Here is a 15,764-nt window from a genome sequence, read left to right as displayed (position 1 = left end):
CCCCTTTTGCACTCGTCTGTCAATCACTAGATTTTTCCATAATAGCTACAGGTTGTATTTTATAGTCCCCTTCTCGCTCGTCTCTTTTATTGGCACACTGAAAACGCCCGCTCTTGTGCCAGGACAACACTGTTGTAGGCTAGCTGTTTTTACTCATAAATCTGTTTAAGCATACCCGCGACCATTAGCTCTGATTCAGCATGTATGTCGCAACTGACACACGCACGATACGAATAATGTTTCCTGTGTCTCAGTCTCCCAAGCTATTTAAAAAATGGTTTTCTTGGCTGCTGTTAGACCCACCAATAGAACCCTCCTTAGTTGCAGTTTCAAGTTCACTTTGGAATCATCCCCAAAGTTATAGTAGCAATAACATGAGGCATAATAGTAATTGAATATCAAGCAGTTGAGAATACTCCTACTGCAATTACCCAAAATTTATATATGGGACTCGGAGGGCAAAACCGGAATGGGCGTAATGAAACGTGCCTTCTGAATCTGAGGTACAAATAGAACAAAACGTGTCCGTGGTAAGCTTCATTTGAAAAGCTTGATAAGGAGTGATTCAATACCCGTGTCCCCATTTGACCTGAAATATTTGCTGGGCTACGTTTTTTTGAGGGTGAGAGAACATTTTCCCAGATTACATCCCAGTCTGTATCCACTCCGGGTTTACGGAATTCCCCATTCCATTATAGCCATGACAACCAAGTGACTTTAATATTAAAAGTTGATGAATCTATTAGAAATATTAGATATAATATAGTGCATTTTGTTCAGTTTGTCAGGCCACAAATGTGGGGCCTCTTTAATTCAAGATCCCCCTAGTGTTATTTTCGGTTGCTGCTTAATGTACTAATGTGCTCATTAAGGTATTTTTTAAATTCTTGTTTGTATGAACAAATTTAATATTAATTCAACAGTTGGCAATTTATCAGTCCGGTCTTCACTTCCTGCCTTGGGATTTTGCCTTCCCCCAGTAGGGCTACACTTCAATCCCCAATCTTTGTAAGGAGTTAAATAAAGATTATGTACCGGGTAGTAAAAGGTTAGGTTAAAATGAACCGTACCCTCTAATCTGCCGATGTACAGTTTGAAGGGCCTTTCTGAAACTTGACAGGGACTGAAATTTGCATCAATGGATATAGAATTTAGTCATGATTATGATCATGACTGTTTTCAAAGCGTCTCAAATTGGGGGAACTGGATTACGGTCCGCTATAACTCAATGTTCATCTTTCAGAAGGAATGAGCATGCAGAAGTATTTAGTGGCCTGACGATGTACCTTTTCTTTCTTCTGAATTCCAACAAAAGTCACCCATCCAGTTCATTCTCCATATTTCGGTATCCCCTTAGGCACATTAGTACCTTTTATAAATACCAGAACACTCAACAAAAGCCTAATTTATCTCTCTCTCTTACTCCCTCCCTCTGCCTCCCTTTGTTTTTTCTCTCTCCTTTCCTCCATCCCTCTTCCTTCCTATCTTCCTGTCTCTCTCTCTCTCTCCTTCTCTCACCCTCTCCCCCTTCTCTTAGGCTACACCAAGGCCATCTCGGTTAACTGTCCCACAAAGAGGTATGTGGTCATCCTTTTCCAGCCGGTCACCCTCACCTGCAACTACCAGACCTCCTCCACCCAGCCGCCCGTGGTCACCTGGCGGTACAAGTCGTACTGCCGGGACCCCATCCAGGCGGCCCTGAACCCCAGCAGCGCTGAGAATGCCCTGGCCCAGGCCAACCCCAACTACAACCCCAACATCGAGTGTGCGGACAGCCAGAGGACGGTGCGCATCGTGGCCTCCAAGCAGGGGAACGCAGTCACCCTGGGAGAGGTGTACCAGGGTCGAAAAATCAGCATCCTGAACAGTGAGTGCACAGACCCACGAACCTGACCCCCCGATTTTGGTCAGCGTCTGTGATGGGTTTCCCCTTTGGGCTTCCAAAACACCCTGCACCAGGAGTGTCCAGCCTTATCCTAAAAGGGTCAGTGTGTGGGTGCAGGTTCTTGTTTTAGCCCGGTGCTGTGACACCTGAGTCAACTAAGTAACTAATCATGGTCTTCAGTCACCTCCTTGATAAGCAGTAGAATAGAGTGTCTTGGTGCTGGGCTAAAACAAACACCTGCACCTGCACTGGCCCTTTCTGGATAAGTTTGCGCACTCCTACTCTACACAATGCAATGCAACAGGGGATTCCCAGCCTTGATCCCTGTCCTGTACATTTATTCCAAAGGAAAGGAAACACAAGTTGAAAAAGCAGTCTCCACTGTAGATGAATAAAGCTCTATGGGGGAAGTTTAAGAAAAAAAAACAAAAAAAACTCTAAGATCTATAAAAACACCAGTGCTGAGAGCAATGAGGCTGAATATTGTAATATGCATGCTTAGGTGAATAATAATAACTAAGGATACAAGCTCTTTGGAAGGAAAAATGCCCAAGATGCAAAAAGTAATCCTAAAACATTTCTTTCAGTTCTGTGGTCGGAAAAGGAAAGTTATGGAGGAGGTTCAGGGCATTGAGCACAAAGGAGGATTATTATTGAATAATAAGGATATAGCTGATGTCTTAAGTAGTTACTTTGTTGAGAGTTATACCAGGGCGAAGTTTATTAATTGGCCAGAAGGCATATTCAGTTCTCACAATGTTTTGGCAGATTTTAAGATAGGGGACATAAGTACTAGATGAATGCATAGATAAAAGATGCAAAACTGGAACTTTTAGCTAACAGTTTGGGCTCTATTAAAGTAATCCAAGAAGATCTAATCCAAATTCTGAAGTGGGAGGAAACCTAGCAAATGAAATTCAAATAAACTGAATCTAAAACTTAAATCAGGGTTACTTTATATACTTTATAACGTGTGCTCTTCTGTTCTTTTCTTGCTTTAGTATTTGTTTTATAAAATGCTAAGCATTCATGCTGGGACAGCATATTACGTAGGCTACCAAAACATTCAAACGGATTAATTCGGTTGCTGAATATTTTCTTCCGGATTTTCTTTGTTAGCCCTTTGTAATTGACTCAAAACGTTTGATACAGTTATGTGAGGTATGCGATAGTTCTGCGTAATTCACATTGGTGATACAGTAAAAGCAAACTGGAAATCACCTTCCGCAGGGTAGGGTAATTTGTCTTTGTCAGGGTAAAATAACAGGTTAATTCTAGTAATCGTCCCTTTAGCTTTTTCAGACTGCCGTAATTTTACTCCATTTTACTGCCATTCTTCAATTCCACGAAAAGACCAGGAGGAATATGGACTCATTTATGGTGCATGGTTCGCATCTGGAGGGCACACTTCGCTGCTCGGCTAGCAGTAACTTCGAAAGAAAGCAAACGGTGGCTGTACCACTACTAATTTAAATTTTCACGCAAGTCCGAGTTTTCATTCTATTCTTGTAATTTTGCGATTAGCCTATATGGAATTAACGACAAGAAAGTAATCAAACAGCAAATTGTTTACAACGTGTGCATGTTTTCTGCTGTTGTTGCCAGTTATATTGGAAATGTGAATGCATTCTGTTGCTTCGGATGTCAAGACATGAAAGCGAATGTTCGCATAAAAACATAATGAATGTGTTTGAGAGGATATATAAAACAGTTACAATCTGACTATTGGCCTGTTATATACTATTTGTTGCATAACAACGGTCCAAGTTCAACTACCAACGACATTTTTGCTTGACAACGGTAAAATATGCCCAAACGGCTGCAGAAGAATATTTCAATTCCAGGTGATTAAATCGATAAAAATCAATAAATACAAAAGTAACCATATACAGTCATTGTTGGTAGCCCGTTGTATATAAGTGGAATAAACCCCTCCGGGCTGTCCCGGTTATTAGAAAATAATGTAGGCTACTTCGGTGGTAGTATGGGGTTACAGAAGAAATCATAGGACAGATGGACTGACGACAACGTCGCTTTTTCATACGTCAGTGGGCTAATTTGCCTAATCTTCGTGGGACTTTAGACCGCGGTGGAAACGCAGACAACCATGGGCTGAAGGAACCTTTTAGTTCCTTGAAAAGTAGTTCCTGGGACTAAAAGTTCCGGGTAATTTTCTGGCTGAGTTCTCTTGGTAGAAAGAGGGGGCATACATGGAAATGAGCAAATGGTAAATTCTGTACAGACATTGGGAGATTTTCCCCCCACACAGAGAGTCGTCATTGTATGGAATAACATGTCTGGTCATGTAAGAGAGGCAGAAACTTAATATTGTGCTAGATACTATCTAGTTTTTACGGACAGTGAGACCAACTTGGTGGTTGGAAAATGGCAATCATTGTTGGGCTGAATAGCCTTTTGTCGATGTTATCTTATGAGTCATTTGCCACAGCGCATTACAGAAAACGAAATTATTTGTCATCTGTGGAATGTCCATCATTTGTTGCATGAATCCCTGCTCTCGATTCTCGATTCTTAGTCTCATTAGTCATTCAATGTGCCTATACCTTTTAAGGTCTGAGATTACAAATATCTGATTAGAATGTTCTTTACTGAACGTTCTAATGCTGATGTCACAATCACTACTGGTAATTTAAAGCACTGGAGTTCTAGAACACTGACTTAGAATTAAAAAAAAAAAACACATTAAGAAAAAAACCCACTCTCAAAAGCATTAAAAACAATGGACAACTGGTTACATTTTCACAAAACTGAAATTATGGTTGAAGCAAAAACCAACACACAAGGAGATCCTCTGGACCAAGGTTGGAACCCCTGCAGTACAATAAAATTCATTATTACTTTACATCCATCTAGGGGCAATTTCACTGTGGACTGGAGAGAGAGAATAGAGAGAACTACAGTCATAAGAGAGCTCAGTTCACGCGTTCAGATTGCAGCGCACAGTCCGCCATCTTGATTGACCCATTGAGCGACGTGCTCCACAGACGCAGACCTGAACATCGCCCAGACGGCCTGGGGAGACAGCGGCGTGTACGTCTGCTCCGTGGTTTCCTCGCAGGACCTGACGGGAAACAGTGAGGACTACACCGAGCTCATCGTGCTAGGTGAGTCTCTCCGAAACCTGGGGAACCCCCCCCCCCCCCGCCCCAACCGACGAAACGGGGAGAAAGCACTTTCTGTTCCAGAAACTGGGCGGGGGGGTCGGCCTCGATCGCTTACCTGCCACCGACCTACACAGCGCATTGTGACACATTCATTTCTCAGACACTCGCAACCAGAGTGGCTTGCAGTGCAAGACAACACACGTGCATCCACTGGTCTTATTTGAAAAGTGGTGCCAGGTGGGGCTGAAAACGTTTCCAGATCAGCAAACGTTTCCAGATCAGCAAGTGTGTGTGCAACATCATGCCAAGTGCCAGTTAACAGTGTTATCCTTGGACCGTAATACAAATCCTATTTAAAAAAAAAAGAAACAGGCCTTTTTGCCCTTGACAGAGGACTGCTGTGATTGGCTGAATGCAGTGTGTCATTGACGGCACCTTACGGGCATCCACCTATCGTAGGTGTGTTAATGGAAATCTTGCCCTCCCCATTGGTGTCGGAGGTGAATCACCTGGTCTAAAAGGTATGCCATGGGCCCCGGTGCACCTGGAGAGACACACTGAGTTCCCATCTGATATCAGAGGGTACTGAGCTGACTCTTAGAACTCCATAAAGCTCCATGTTTGTGTGGCTTTTCGTTGCATTGGAGAGGGCCTTGCATTGCCTCTGTTAGAGCAAGACCAGAGTGGTGACTTCAGTGGCATTTTACATTTAAAAAAATTGTTTTTTGCTAACCCACCAGGGAAAGTACCTACTGCAAAAAACCGTTAAAAATATACGAGCAGCAGTTGGTACTGAGTTGGTGGAGAGCATTCTTTTGCAGCGGCACGCTTCAGTCACGGGTTTAGAGTGTTTCGAGCTGGAGTGGGAGGAGGGGGCTGATCCAGTAATTTTGGCTTTGTCTTTCTTTCGCAGAGAGAAAGTCAAATACTACAGACCTCCTGCCTGGCATTGACTTACTGGTCATGGAAGGTACTTTGGCATGGAAGCCCTCTCCTCTCAAAACTCCTTACAGAGTAGTGCAGTACTTGTGTGTGTGCGCGCGTATTTGTGTGCGTGTGTGTGTGTGCGCGCGTGTGTGCGTACGTATGCGTGTGTCTGTGTGTGTTCTGTGTGTGTGCGAGTGTCTGTGTGTGTTCTGTGTGTGTGCATGTTTGTGTGCGCGTATTTGTGTGCGTGCGTGTGTGCGCGCGTGTGCGTACGTACGCGCATGTCTGTGTGTGTTCTGTGTGTGTGCGAGCGTGTGCGTATTTGTGTGTGCGAATTTGTGTGCGTGCATGTGCACGTCATTTTCATATCAGTCCTTTCGATGGCAGGCCTAGATTTAGCCAGTTTGAATGAATGAGTCATAGACAGTGCTTTGTAAGCGCGAGTAACTTGGTATTTTTGTACCTTGGAAACGTGTTTTTCATGAGATCGCAGCGTAACCAGGACAAGGGTTGTTTGTGTTGGACAGCTAGAAGACAAACAGTGGCAGGCCTGCTGTGCTGCTCGGGGAGTGAGCGGGCTGTATGATTGGGGCTCGGACCGCACGGAGAGAATGCTACTAGCACACTTAGTTTTCTGTTAATGAAAAATAAATAACTTGCACTTAATGGCTGTATTCACTGGAAAGTAAATAAAAGAAAGGGTGTTCTCTGATCTGACTTTTGCACAGTTCTGTACAGCCATTAAGTGCAAGGTATTTCTTTTTCACTGTCTGCAAATGCAGTCGACATACAGTATATTTGTCACAAAATTACACACAAGCCTCCACACCAATGTACAATATCAAATTGTTCAGTAGTTAGTGTGTCCCGCCCTTTGCCTTTATTACAGCTTGCATTCTTTTTGGGAGACTTGCTTTGAGTTTTAGGAAGACATCTGCAGGGATTCTGTGAACACAAGCAGGTTGGCCCTCTTGTGTGCTTGGGGTCATTTTTCTACCTGTGGAATAAATTTTTCTCCCAATCAGATGTTCTTCAGTGGGTGTTGCGTGACATGTTAAGATTTGTTTGTGTTTATCAGCATTCAGTCAAAACCAAAACGCCGACTCTGTTTTCCGAGCCCGTACAGCCTTCTCTTATTTAAAAAAAACCAAAAAAAAAAACCTCAAGTTCACACTAGTCGATCCGTAAGACCTTGCTGCGCATGTCAGGTGTCCAGTTTTTTGTGTTCGAGTGGAAATTTTCTTCTCTCTTGTTTATTTCCTTTTCTCGGCCGTGGCTTTTTGGCTGCTGCACTTTGTCTCAGGCTCCGAGCTGTTCACGGTAGAAGAATGAACGCCCCTGGGGGGTTTCTTCAGGTCTGCAGGAAGTGTGGAGGTGGTTTTTTTTTGTTTCCTCCCCTCCCCTGCCCCCGGCCTCAGTGATCAAATCTTTTACGTACTGTCTTCTAAAAAAATGTAAAAAAAAAAAAAAAAAGTATTTCCTCCCCCCCCCCCCCCCCCCCTTTGACTTTCACCTTCCTTATGCAGTTTAATTGTTGTGCATCTAATCTCATCAGAGATATCTCCCTTGGATGCACATGACAAATAAATCTGCAAGCCAGCTGAGGTGGGTTTGGGTAGTTGTTTGTTTGAATGTTAGAATCATGTTTGAAGACAAAGACTTCTAACAGCTTTCGTTGACACCTTTTGTCGGAAGGACACGGCTGTAACTTGTCTGTTGATTGGGAGGAGGGAGGGCGGTGGCAGTCGGGTGGACAGAAGAAAGAGTGAGCTAATACTGATACATCTGGTGTGTATGGTGGTGTGGGCTTTTCTGTAAATTTATGGTAAATATGTTTCCTGCATTATTGTCTGACTTGGGGGGGGCGGGGGGGGAGGGCATTTTCGCAGAATGGCTGATCTTCCTGGAAATTGAATGGAGAATAGGGTAGATTCTGGCTTCTGCGCAGTGCTATATATATATATATATATACACACACAATCTGAAGGGGTGAAGGTGCTTCCCCGTGAATGCAGCGCTAGCCGTAAGCACCTCTGGCTCTGTGGCTCTGTTGTGCAACCGCACTGTTGATTCTCGTCTTGAATCATGTCCACCGCAGGCTCTGCTTGCTGTGTCCCCCCCCCCCCCCCTTTCTCTTTTTTTTTTCCTCTTTCTATTTGCTTACCAGTTCATCGTTTCCTCAGATCTTTTGCTATTAAACTGTGGGAAGCTATGCCCTAGGACATCTGTGCAGCATCTGTACCATTAATTGTAAAAAGTAAAAAGGAACTCGCAAGCCTTTCAGTGATTGCTTGCAAATTACTTTTGTGTTCAACACGTACATGGTTACAGACTTAATGTCCCTCTGTCACGTAATGGGTTGTTATTTTAATGTTTTATTTCTCCCTCACCCTCATCCCCTCTCCCCCACTGTTTCCCTCTTTCTTTCTTTGTCTCCTACCTCACTATCTCATTTATTCCTCTCTCCCTCCCCTCCTCCCTCTCTCTATCTGCCCCACTCTCTCCCTCACTCTGTCACCCTCCCTCTCCCTCCCCCTCTCTGTCTCCCTCCCTCTCTCTCTCTCCCTCTCTGTCTCCCTTCCTCTCTCCCTCCCTTCCTCTCTCCCTCCCTTCCTCCCTCCCTCTCCCCCTCCCTCCCTCCCTCTCCACACTCCCCCCTCTCTCCCTCCCTTTCTTCCTCCATCTCCCTCCCCCTCTCTCTCTCCCTCCCTTTCCTCCTCTATTTCCCTCCCTTTCCTCCTCCCTCCCCCTCCCCTTCTCTCAGACTGGTTGCTGGTGCTGTTGTTGGTGCTGGGCTTCCTCCTGTTGCTCCTCCTGATTGGTATCTGCTGGTGTCAGTGCTGCCCCCACACCTGCTGCTGCTACATCAGATGCCCCTGCTGTCCGGAGCGCTGCTGCTGCCCTCGAGCACGTGAGTACTGCTGACCATGTGAAACCGTAATCTCATAATTACTGACCACGTGTAACCGTAATCTCATAATTATTGACCACGTGTAACCGTAATCTCATCATTACTGACCACATGTAACCGTAATCTCATAATTATTGACTGTGTTAAGATGTAATGTCATAATTACTGACTGTGTGAAACCGTAATCTCACAATTACTGACTGTGTGAACCCGTAATCTTACAATTACTGACTGTGTGAAACCGTAATCCCATAATTACTGACCGTGTGAAACCGTAATCTCACAATTACTGACTGTGTGGACCCGTAATCTTACAATTACTGACTGTGTGAAACCATAATCCCATAATTACTGACCGTGTGCAACTAACCTCATAACTACTGACCATCTGAAACCGAAATATCATGATTACTGTCCGTGTTAAACCGTAACCTCATAACTACTGTGAAACCTATCATGTTTGATGGACCATAACTCATACTACTGACTGTACCATACGTCAGATACCTTAACCTAACCTCATGATTACTGACTGTGTTAAACCATAACCTCATGATTACTGACTGTGTAACCATAACCTCATGATTACTGACCGCGTGAAACCGTAATCTCATGATTACTGACCATGTGAAACCCTAACCTCATGATTACTGACTGTGTGTAACCATAACCTCAATTACTGACTGTAACCATAACGTCATGATTACTGACCGCGTGAAACCCTAACCTCATGATTACTGACTGTGTAACCATAACCTCATAATTACTGACCGTGTGAAACCCTAACCTCATGATTACTGACTGTGTGTAACCATAACCTCATGATTACTGACTGTGTGTAACCATAACCTCATGATTACTGACCGTGTGAAACCCTAACCTCATGATTACTGACTGTGTGTAACCATAACCTCATGATTACTGACTGTGTGTAACCATAACCTCATGATTACTGACCGTGTGAAACCCTAACCTCATTATTACTGACTGTGTAACCATAACCTCATGATTACTGACTGTGTGTAACCATAACCTCATAATTACTGACTGTGTGAAACCCTAACCTCATTATTACTGACTGTGTAACCATAACCTCATAATTACTGACTGTGTGAAACCCTAACCTCATGATTACTGACTGTGTGTAACCATAACCTCATAATTACTGACCGTGTGAAACCCTAACCTCATGATTACTGACTGTGTGTAACCATAACCTCATGATTACTGACCGTGTGAAACCCTAACCTCATGATTACTGACCGTGTGAAACCCTAACCTCATGATTACTGACTGTGTGTAACCATAACCTCATGATTACTGACTGTGTGTAACCATAACCTCATGATTACTGACCGTGTGAAACCCTAACCTCATGATTACTGACTGTGTGTAACCATAACCTCATGATTACTGACTGTGTGTAACCATAACCTCATGATTACTGACCGTGTGAAACCTAACCTCTGATTACTGACTGTGTGTAACCATAACCTCATGATTACTGACCGTGTGAACCCAAACCTCTGATTACTGACTGTGTGAAACCTAACCTCATGATTACTGACTGTGTGTAACCATAACCTCATGATTACTGACTGTGTGTAACCATAACCTCATGATTACTGACCGTGTGAAACCCTAACCTCATGATTACTGACTGTGTGTAACCATAACCTCATGATTACTGACTGTGTGTAACCATAACCTCATGATTACTGACTGTGTGTAACCATAACCTCATGATTACTGACCGTGTGAAACCCTAACCTCATTATTACTGACCGTGTAACCATAACCTCATAATTACTGACTGTGTGAAACCATAACCTCATGATTATTGACCGCGTGAAACCCTAACCTCATTATTACTGACCGTGTGAAACCCTAACCTCATGATTACTGACTGTGTGTAACCATAACCTCATGATTACTGACCGTGTGTAACCATAACCTCATGATTACTGACCGTGTGAAACCCTAACCTCATGATTACTGACCGTGTGAAACCCTAACCTCATGATTACTGACCGTGTAAAATCGTAACCGTGTGAAACCGTAACCTCCTGACTGAAGGAGTGCAAAGTCTTGTTCTGCTTGGACTTGTGCTGAGCCGTTTTTTGAACGCAGTGTTGCTTCTCACCCGACAGTGTACGAGGCAGGGAAGGCGGTGAAATCGGGCGGAGCGTACAGTCAGTACGCCCCCACCATGTACGCCCCCCCCAGCCTGTACGCCCAGCCGGTGTACGCGGGGGGGATGAACCCCCCCCCCATCCCCATGCTGCCCATGCCCAACTCCGCCGCCGGCCCGCCCCCGTCCAACGGCTACAACCGCGACTACGACGTAGCCAGCTCAGGTGGGTCCGCTGGAGGCTTTCCACTTTCCTGCTTTTCCGTTTCCAGGTTGTTTGAAATTAAATTAGATTAATTTTGTTGTGTTGAAGTTGAAGTGTTCTCCGTTCCCTCTGTTCCGTTACGTTGTAGTGAAAGAGCTGATCTCCTGTTGGCCCTAAATAGGCTGATGAATCAAGATGGAAACTGGGCCGTTGATATCTTGCCAGAGCATGCTCCTCACAGGAATGACTCTCTCTCTCTCCCTCTCTCTCCCTCCCTCCCTCCTGTCGCTGTCTTGCTCCCCCCCCCCCCCCCCCCAGTTGGTCAGGGTTCGCAGGTTCCCTTGCTGCAGGAAAGTGGGGGAAATCCAAGTGAGTCGCTTGCTTTTCCTCTTGTGGTTGAGAACTGCGCGCCTCACACACAACATTAGTCTTCTGCTGTTTCTGCTGAGTTAAACTTCTGTTTTCTTTTCTTCTGTTTTTGTCTGGATTTAGCAGACACTCTTATCCAGAGAGACTTGCACAGCATTTACACAGCATCCATTTATACAGCTGGATACACACCGAAACGGTGCAGGCTAAGTACCTTGCTCAAGGGTACAACGGCAGTGTCCTTACCCGGGAATCGAACCTGCGACCTGCGTACTTCGCCTGCACTGTTTCAGTGTATATCCAGCTGTGTTAATGGATGCAATGTAAAAATGCTGTGTAAAAGTTGTGTAAGTCGCTCTGGATAAGAGCGTCTGCTAAATGCCTGTAATGTAATGTCTCTGCACCCCCCACCCCCACCCCCCCGCACAGCTCGCAGTGGCTACCGCATCCAGGCCACCCCGGACGGCAACCCCACCCGCGTGCTGTACTACATGGAGCAGGAGCTGGCCAACCTGGATCCCTCACGGCCCGGGGTCTCCTCCGGGAACCACAACCGCAGTGAGGCTCCTGGGCTGAGGGCCCCTGCAGGCTTAAAAAAAAAAAAAAATTAAACATTCAGTCGTTCAGTAGAATATAAATCGAGACTCAGTGGAAAAAAATGTCATGTACATTTCAGTTTTCATATTTCCTGCCTGACTTGCTTGTTCCTCCTCTTCTCCCTCCCTCTCTGTTCCCCCTCTCACCTCCTCTTCCTCATCTCTCCCTCTCGTCCTTCCCTCTCTGTCTCCCCCTCTCTTCTCTCCTCTCACCCCTCTCTCCACTCTCCTCTTCTCTCTCTCTCCTCCTCTCTCTCTCCTCTCTCTGTCTCTCCCCTCCCTTCACTCCTCACCCCTCTCTCTCCCCCCCTTTCTCCCCCCCTCTCCCCTCTCTCCCCCCTCTCTTCCCCCCTTTCTCTCTCCCCCTTTTCTCTCCTCCCTCTCTCCCCCCTCTCTCTCTCCCCTTTTCTCCCTCCCCTTCTCCCCCTCTCTCTCTCTCCCCCTTTCTCTCCCCTCCCCTTCTCCCCCTCCTCTCCCCTCTCCTCTCTCCTCTCTCCCCCCCCTCTCTCTCTCTCAGTGGACGTAATGAGTGAGGTGAGCTCTCTCCATGATGGTCTGGACCCCAGGAGCAGGGGTCGAGCCCAGCCCCCCGCTCTGCCCACCGTCTACGACCACGACGACAACATGAGCACCATCAGCAGCGTGTCCCAGCAGGGTCGCCGCGACAACTACGACAGGCGGGGCGGGGCCGCCGGGTACGCGGCCGCCCGCGGCCGCGCCCGCTCCATGGACAACCTCGACGACATCGGCCGCGGTCACCGCGACCGCGACGACTACCCTCCGCAGCGGCGGGAGGGCGGGGCCAGAGGCGGCCGCAGAGGGTGCGTGCTTCTTCCGCCCCCGTGTGTGGTGTGGTGTGGTGTGTGCGTGTGTGCGTGTGTGCGTGTGTGCGTGTGTGCGTGTGTGCGTGTGTGCGTGCGTGTGTGCGTGCGTGTGTGCGTGCGTGTGTGCGTGCGTGTGTGCGTGCGTGCGTGCGTGCGTGCGTGCGTGCGTGCCTCTCTCACTGCGCCCGTGGGTTTTGGAGGGACATGTTTGCCACCGTTTTTCCGAATGACCCCTGACCCCAGGAAATTGGCGGCACACAGTAACGCGGTGACTCACACACAGAGTAAGGACCCGCTTATCTGCGCTTATCTGGGCTGGGGTCCTGTCTTTTTTTTAAAGCAGTCAGGGTGTCGTGGCGTAAACTGCTTTTGGCGATTATTCCAGAACCCAGGCGTTTGAAGGGAGGGAAGCCGGAATAACTTCTGCGTGCAGCGCGGGCTGGTTTCTACGGTAACGCGGCTGAGTGGCAGGTTGTCTAGGGTGACCTGTGTAACTGCACTGCCCCCCAGTGGTGGTCGGGGGAGGACAGGGCGACGTTTCCGCGGGCGCTCGGTAATGTTTTCTCTTTCGCGGCCCTCTTGCAGATCGGACGACGGGTGGAGCGGCAGCGGCGGCGGGGGACGGGGCGGCCAGGACCGCGACCGGGACACCCCCAGGAGGCGCGACTACTCCCCCGACGACCGGCGCGGCTACCAGGGCAAGCGCAGCCGTAGCCGTGACGACCTGATGGACCTGGAGCGGGGGCGGGGCGGGCGCGACGCGTACGATGACAGCTTCCTGCGGGAGGCCATGGAGAAGAAGAAGCTGGGCGAGCAGCAGCGGGCCCGGAGCCGAGACCGCCTGGACAGCGACGCTGACCGCTTGGACCGCGGGCGCGGCCCCCGGGGGCCCCCGCCCCTCCCCCAGGCCGCGCCCTCCTCCGTCCCCGACCGCCGCCAGTACGGCGGCGACGGCTTCCCGCCGCCCCCTCCCCCGCCCTACAGCGACGACGAGAGCGTCTCGTCTTCCAAAAGGAGCAACCTGCGCAAGGTGAGGAGCATAATATTTGCATAATATTTGCATAATATTTGCATAATATGACCGTGACTATGTATGTATTTTGTGTCGATGCGGGTAAAAGTGCATGTGTGACATGCCTGCACTTTAGTGTCAGTTTGGGCCTAAATGTGTGCCTCTCGTCATTGTGGTGAAGCTTAAAGTTAGCAGGCACTCATTGGGAGTGTGTCATTGGAAATAACCTTCTGTGGAGAACCCCAGCTGCTTTGGCTCTGCTGCTTGGCATGAATGTACGCTTTCATGGGTGGATTTTTAGAAAGCCGAGTCATCCCAAACGCTGTCTTTCAGAACGGGGCGGTGAGCCGCGAGAGTTTGGTCGTGTGAGGTCTGCGCCGGAGAACGATTCCACCACGCGTCTGCCAAAATCTGTGACACGCATCAGCGAAAATCTGAGGTGCGTCTGCAAAACATCTACGACGTTCGTCTGCAGATCTTTTCTGACACAAACTCTCGGATGCTAACGTCTGTGTCATGGGGCCTTCTTCGAGCCTGTGTGAATAGCCATTTTCAACTTCGCGATTTTTTTTGATTTCAAGAGAATTTTCTACGTCCATCCCAATTTAATGTGCTTAAGCTCAGTCTATTTCAATTTCAGCGTTGGATTACGGATCTGTGTACATAAGTGTTTTGTTACGGAACGGGGGAAATTAGGTTTTAAGTTGAAATTAATTTTATTGTATTTCTAAAATGTATTTCTTTTAAAACATTTTTATGTAGTACTTGTTTTTAGAGTTTTTTTAAGTGATTGATATTTTGTATTATTTGGACTATGAACTTTATCTCCTGAAATGAAATACAGTTTGTTCACTTTTAAATAAAATGGATTGTATTCTTATTTCAGTCCTGAAATAATCATTCTGACTTTCTGGGTTCATCAGTGACTCTAGCTTTGGTCAAGTTTTAAAGGCTGGTTCAAGAATTCTAGAGAATAGAAATCACTATATAATACCATTCCACTAATAAATGCAGTTTACTGAAATATTAAATATTTGAATCTTGAAGCCTCATTTTAAATGAAAATATTAAGTATGGATCAAACCTTTGTCAAACTACTGATGCAATATATTTTTAAACCTTTCTGAAACACATGCACATTAAATATAAATTCTTGCAGTGTCATTTTAAACTAGTTCTATTTCTTGTGTACTAATAGGTGCTGTTCTTTTATAGTAATATCCCTTATCGTTACTAACAAACTTTAGTAATAATAAAAACACGCTTATTTTTCAGTCAGAAGGGAAAGTGCATATTTTTTCATTAGTTTGAGTGTTAATGTGTATTTGTACAGTTTTATAATTGAACAAACATACAATAAATAAAAATGTGTCCACTACTGTACATGTCACTTTTCAATAAAGCGTTTTGTTATAAGGCCTACTTCATTTCCCTCCCTTTATTATTAGTGCTTCATGTACAGGGACGTGTTTGCCAATCACTTCTGCTTTGTGGTTACGTCGCCTTCTCCTGTTTGCTTTTCCTTTTTGGTGGACGGTGGTTGCTCAATAGCCCAGATGTGAATGTTGCAGAGACAAAAATGACAAATAATTGTGTCGATGTCCTAATAGTTTTTTCCAAGTTGCAGTTGAGCACAACTATGTTTTTTTTTCTAAATTATGGCACCGCCCCCCCAACCCGGTCGACTGATTCAAACGTCTTTTTTGACGGGGGTCCGGCGCGGGCCAGCGACAGACTGATGGCAGCATTAAGGTAGGGCCCTATAGTTTCTGTGATAAC

General features: G+C 46.4%; 1 protein-coding gene across 12 annotated transcripts in view; it reads left to right on the top strand.

The window, feature by feature from the left end:
- Positions 1-15,407, top strand: part of lsr (lipolysis stimulated lipoprotein receptor) — a 45,006-nt gene extending 29,599 nt beyond the window's left edge. For 11 of the 12 annotated variants that reach the window (XM_064304791.1, XM_064304771.1, XM_064304763.1 and 8 more), the window contains 10 exons: positions 1,538-1,867; positions 4,891-5,010; positions 5,924-5,980; positions 8,702-8,848; positions 10,999-11,205; positions 11,503-11,553; positions 11,983-12,111; positions 12,667-12,970; positions 13,559-14,003; positions 14,319-15,407. In XM_064304791.1, the coding sequence (XP_064160861.1) occupies positions 1,538-1,867; positions 4,891-5,010; positions 5,924-5,980; positions 8,702-8,848; positions 10,999-11,205; positions 11,503-11,553; positions 11,983-12,111; positions 12,667-12,970; positions 13,559-14,003; positions 14,319-14,354 (1,826 nt within the window). In that variant the 3' untranslated portion in view covers positions 14,355-15,407. The remainder of the gene's footprint in view (positions 1-1,537; positions 1,868-4,890; positions 5,011-5,923; positions 5,981-8,701; positions 8,849-10,998; positions 11,206-11,502; positions 11,554-11,982; positions 12,112-12,666; positions 12,971-13,558; positions 14,004-14,318) is intronic. The other variant, XM_064304777.1, reaches the window with a different exon arrangement.
- Positions 15,408-15,764: the final 357 nt, after the last annotated feature.

This window comes from Anguilla rostrata, chromosome 1 (genome assembly GCF_018555375.3).
Source record: "Anguilla rostrata isolate EN2019 chromosome 1, ASM1855537v3, whole genome shotgun sequence".
NCBI classification, from domain to species: Eukaryota; Metazoa; Chordata; class Actinopteri; order Anguilliformes; family Anguillidae; genus Anguilla; species Anguilla rostrata.
The sequence above is the reverse complement of the archived record's forward strand: the minus strand, read 5'-3'. Positions and strand labels throughout refer to the sequence as shown.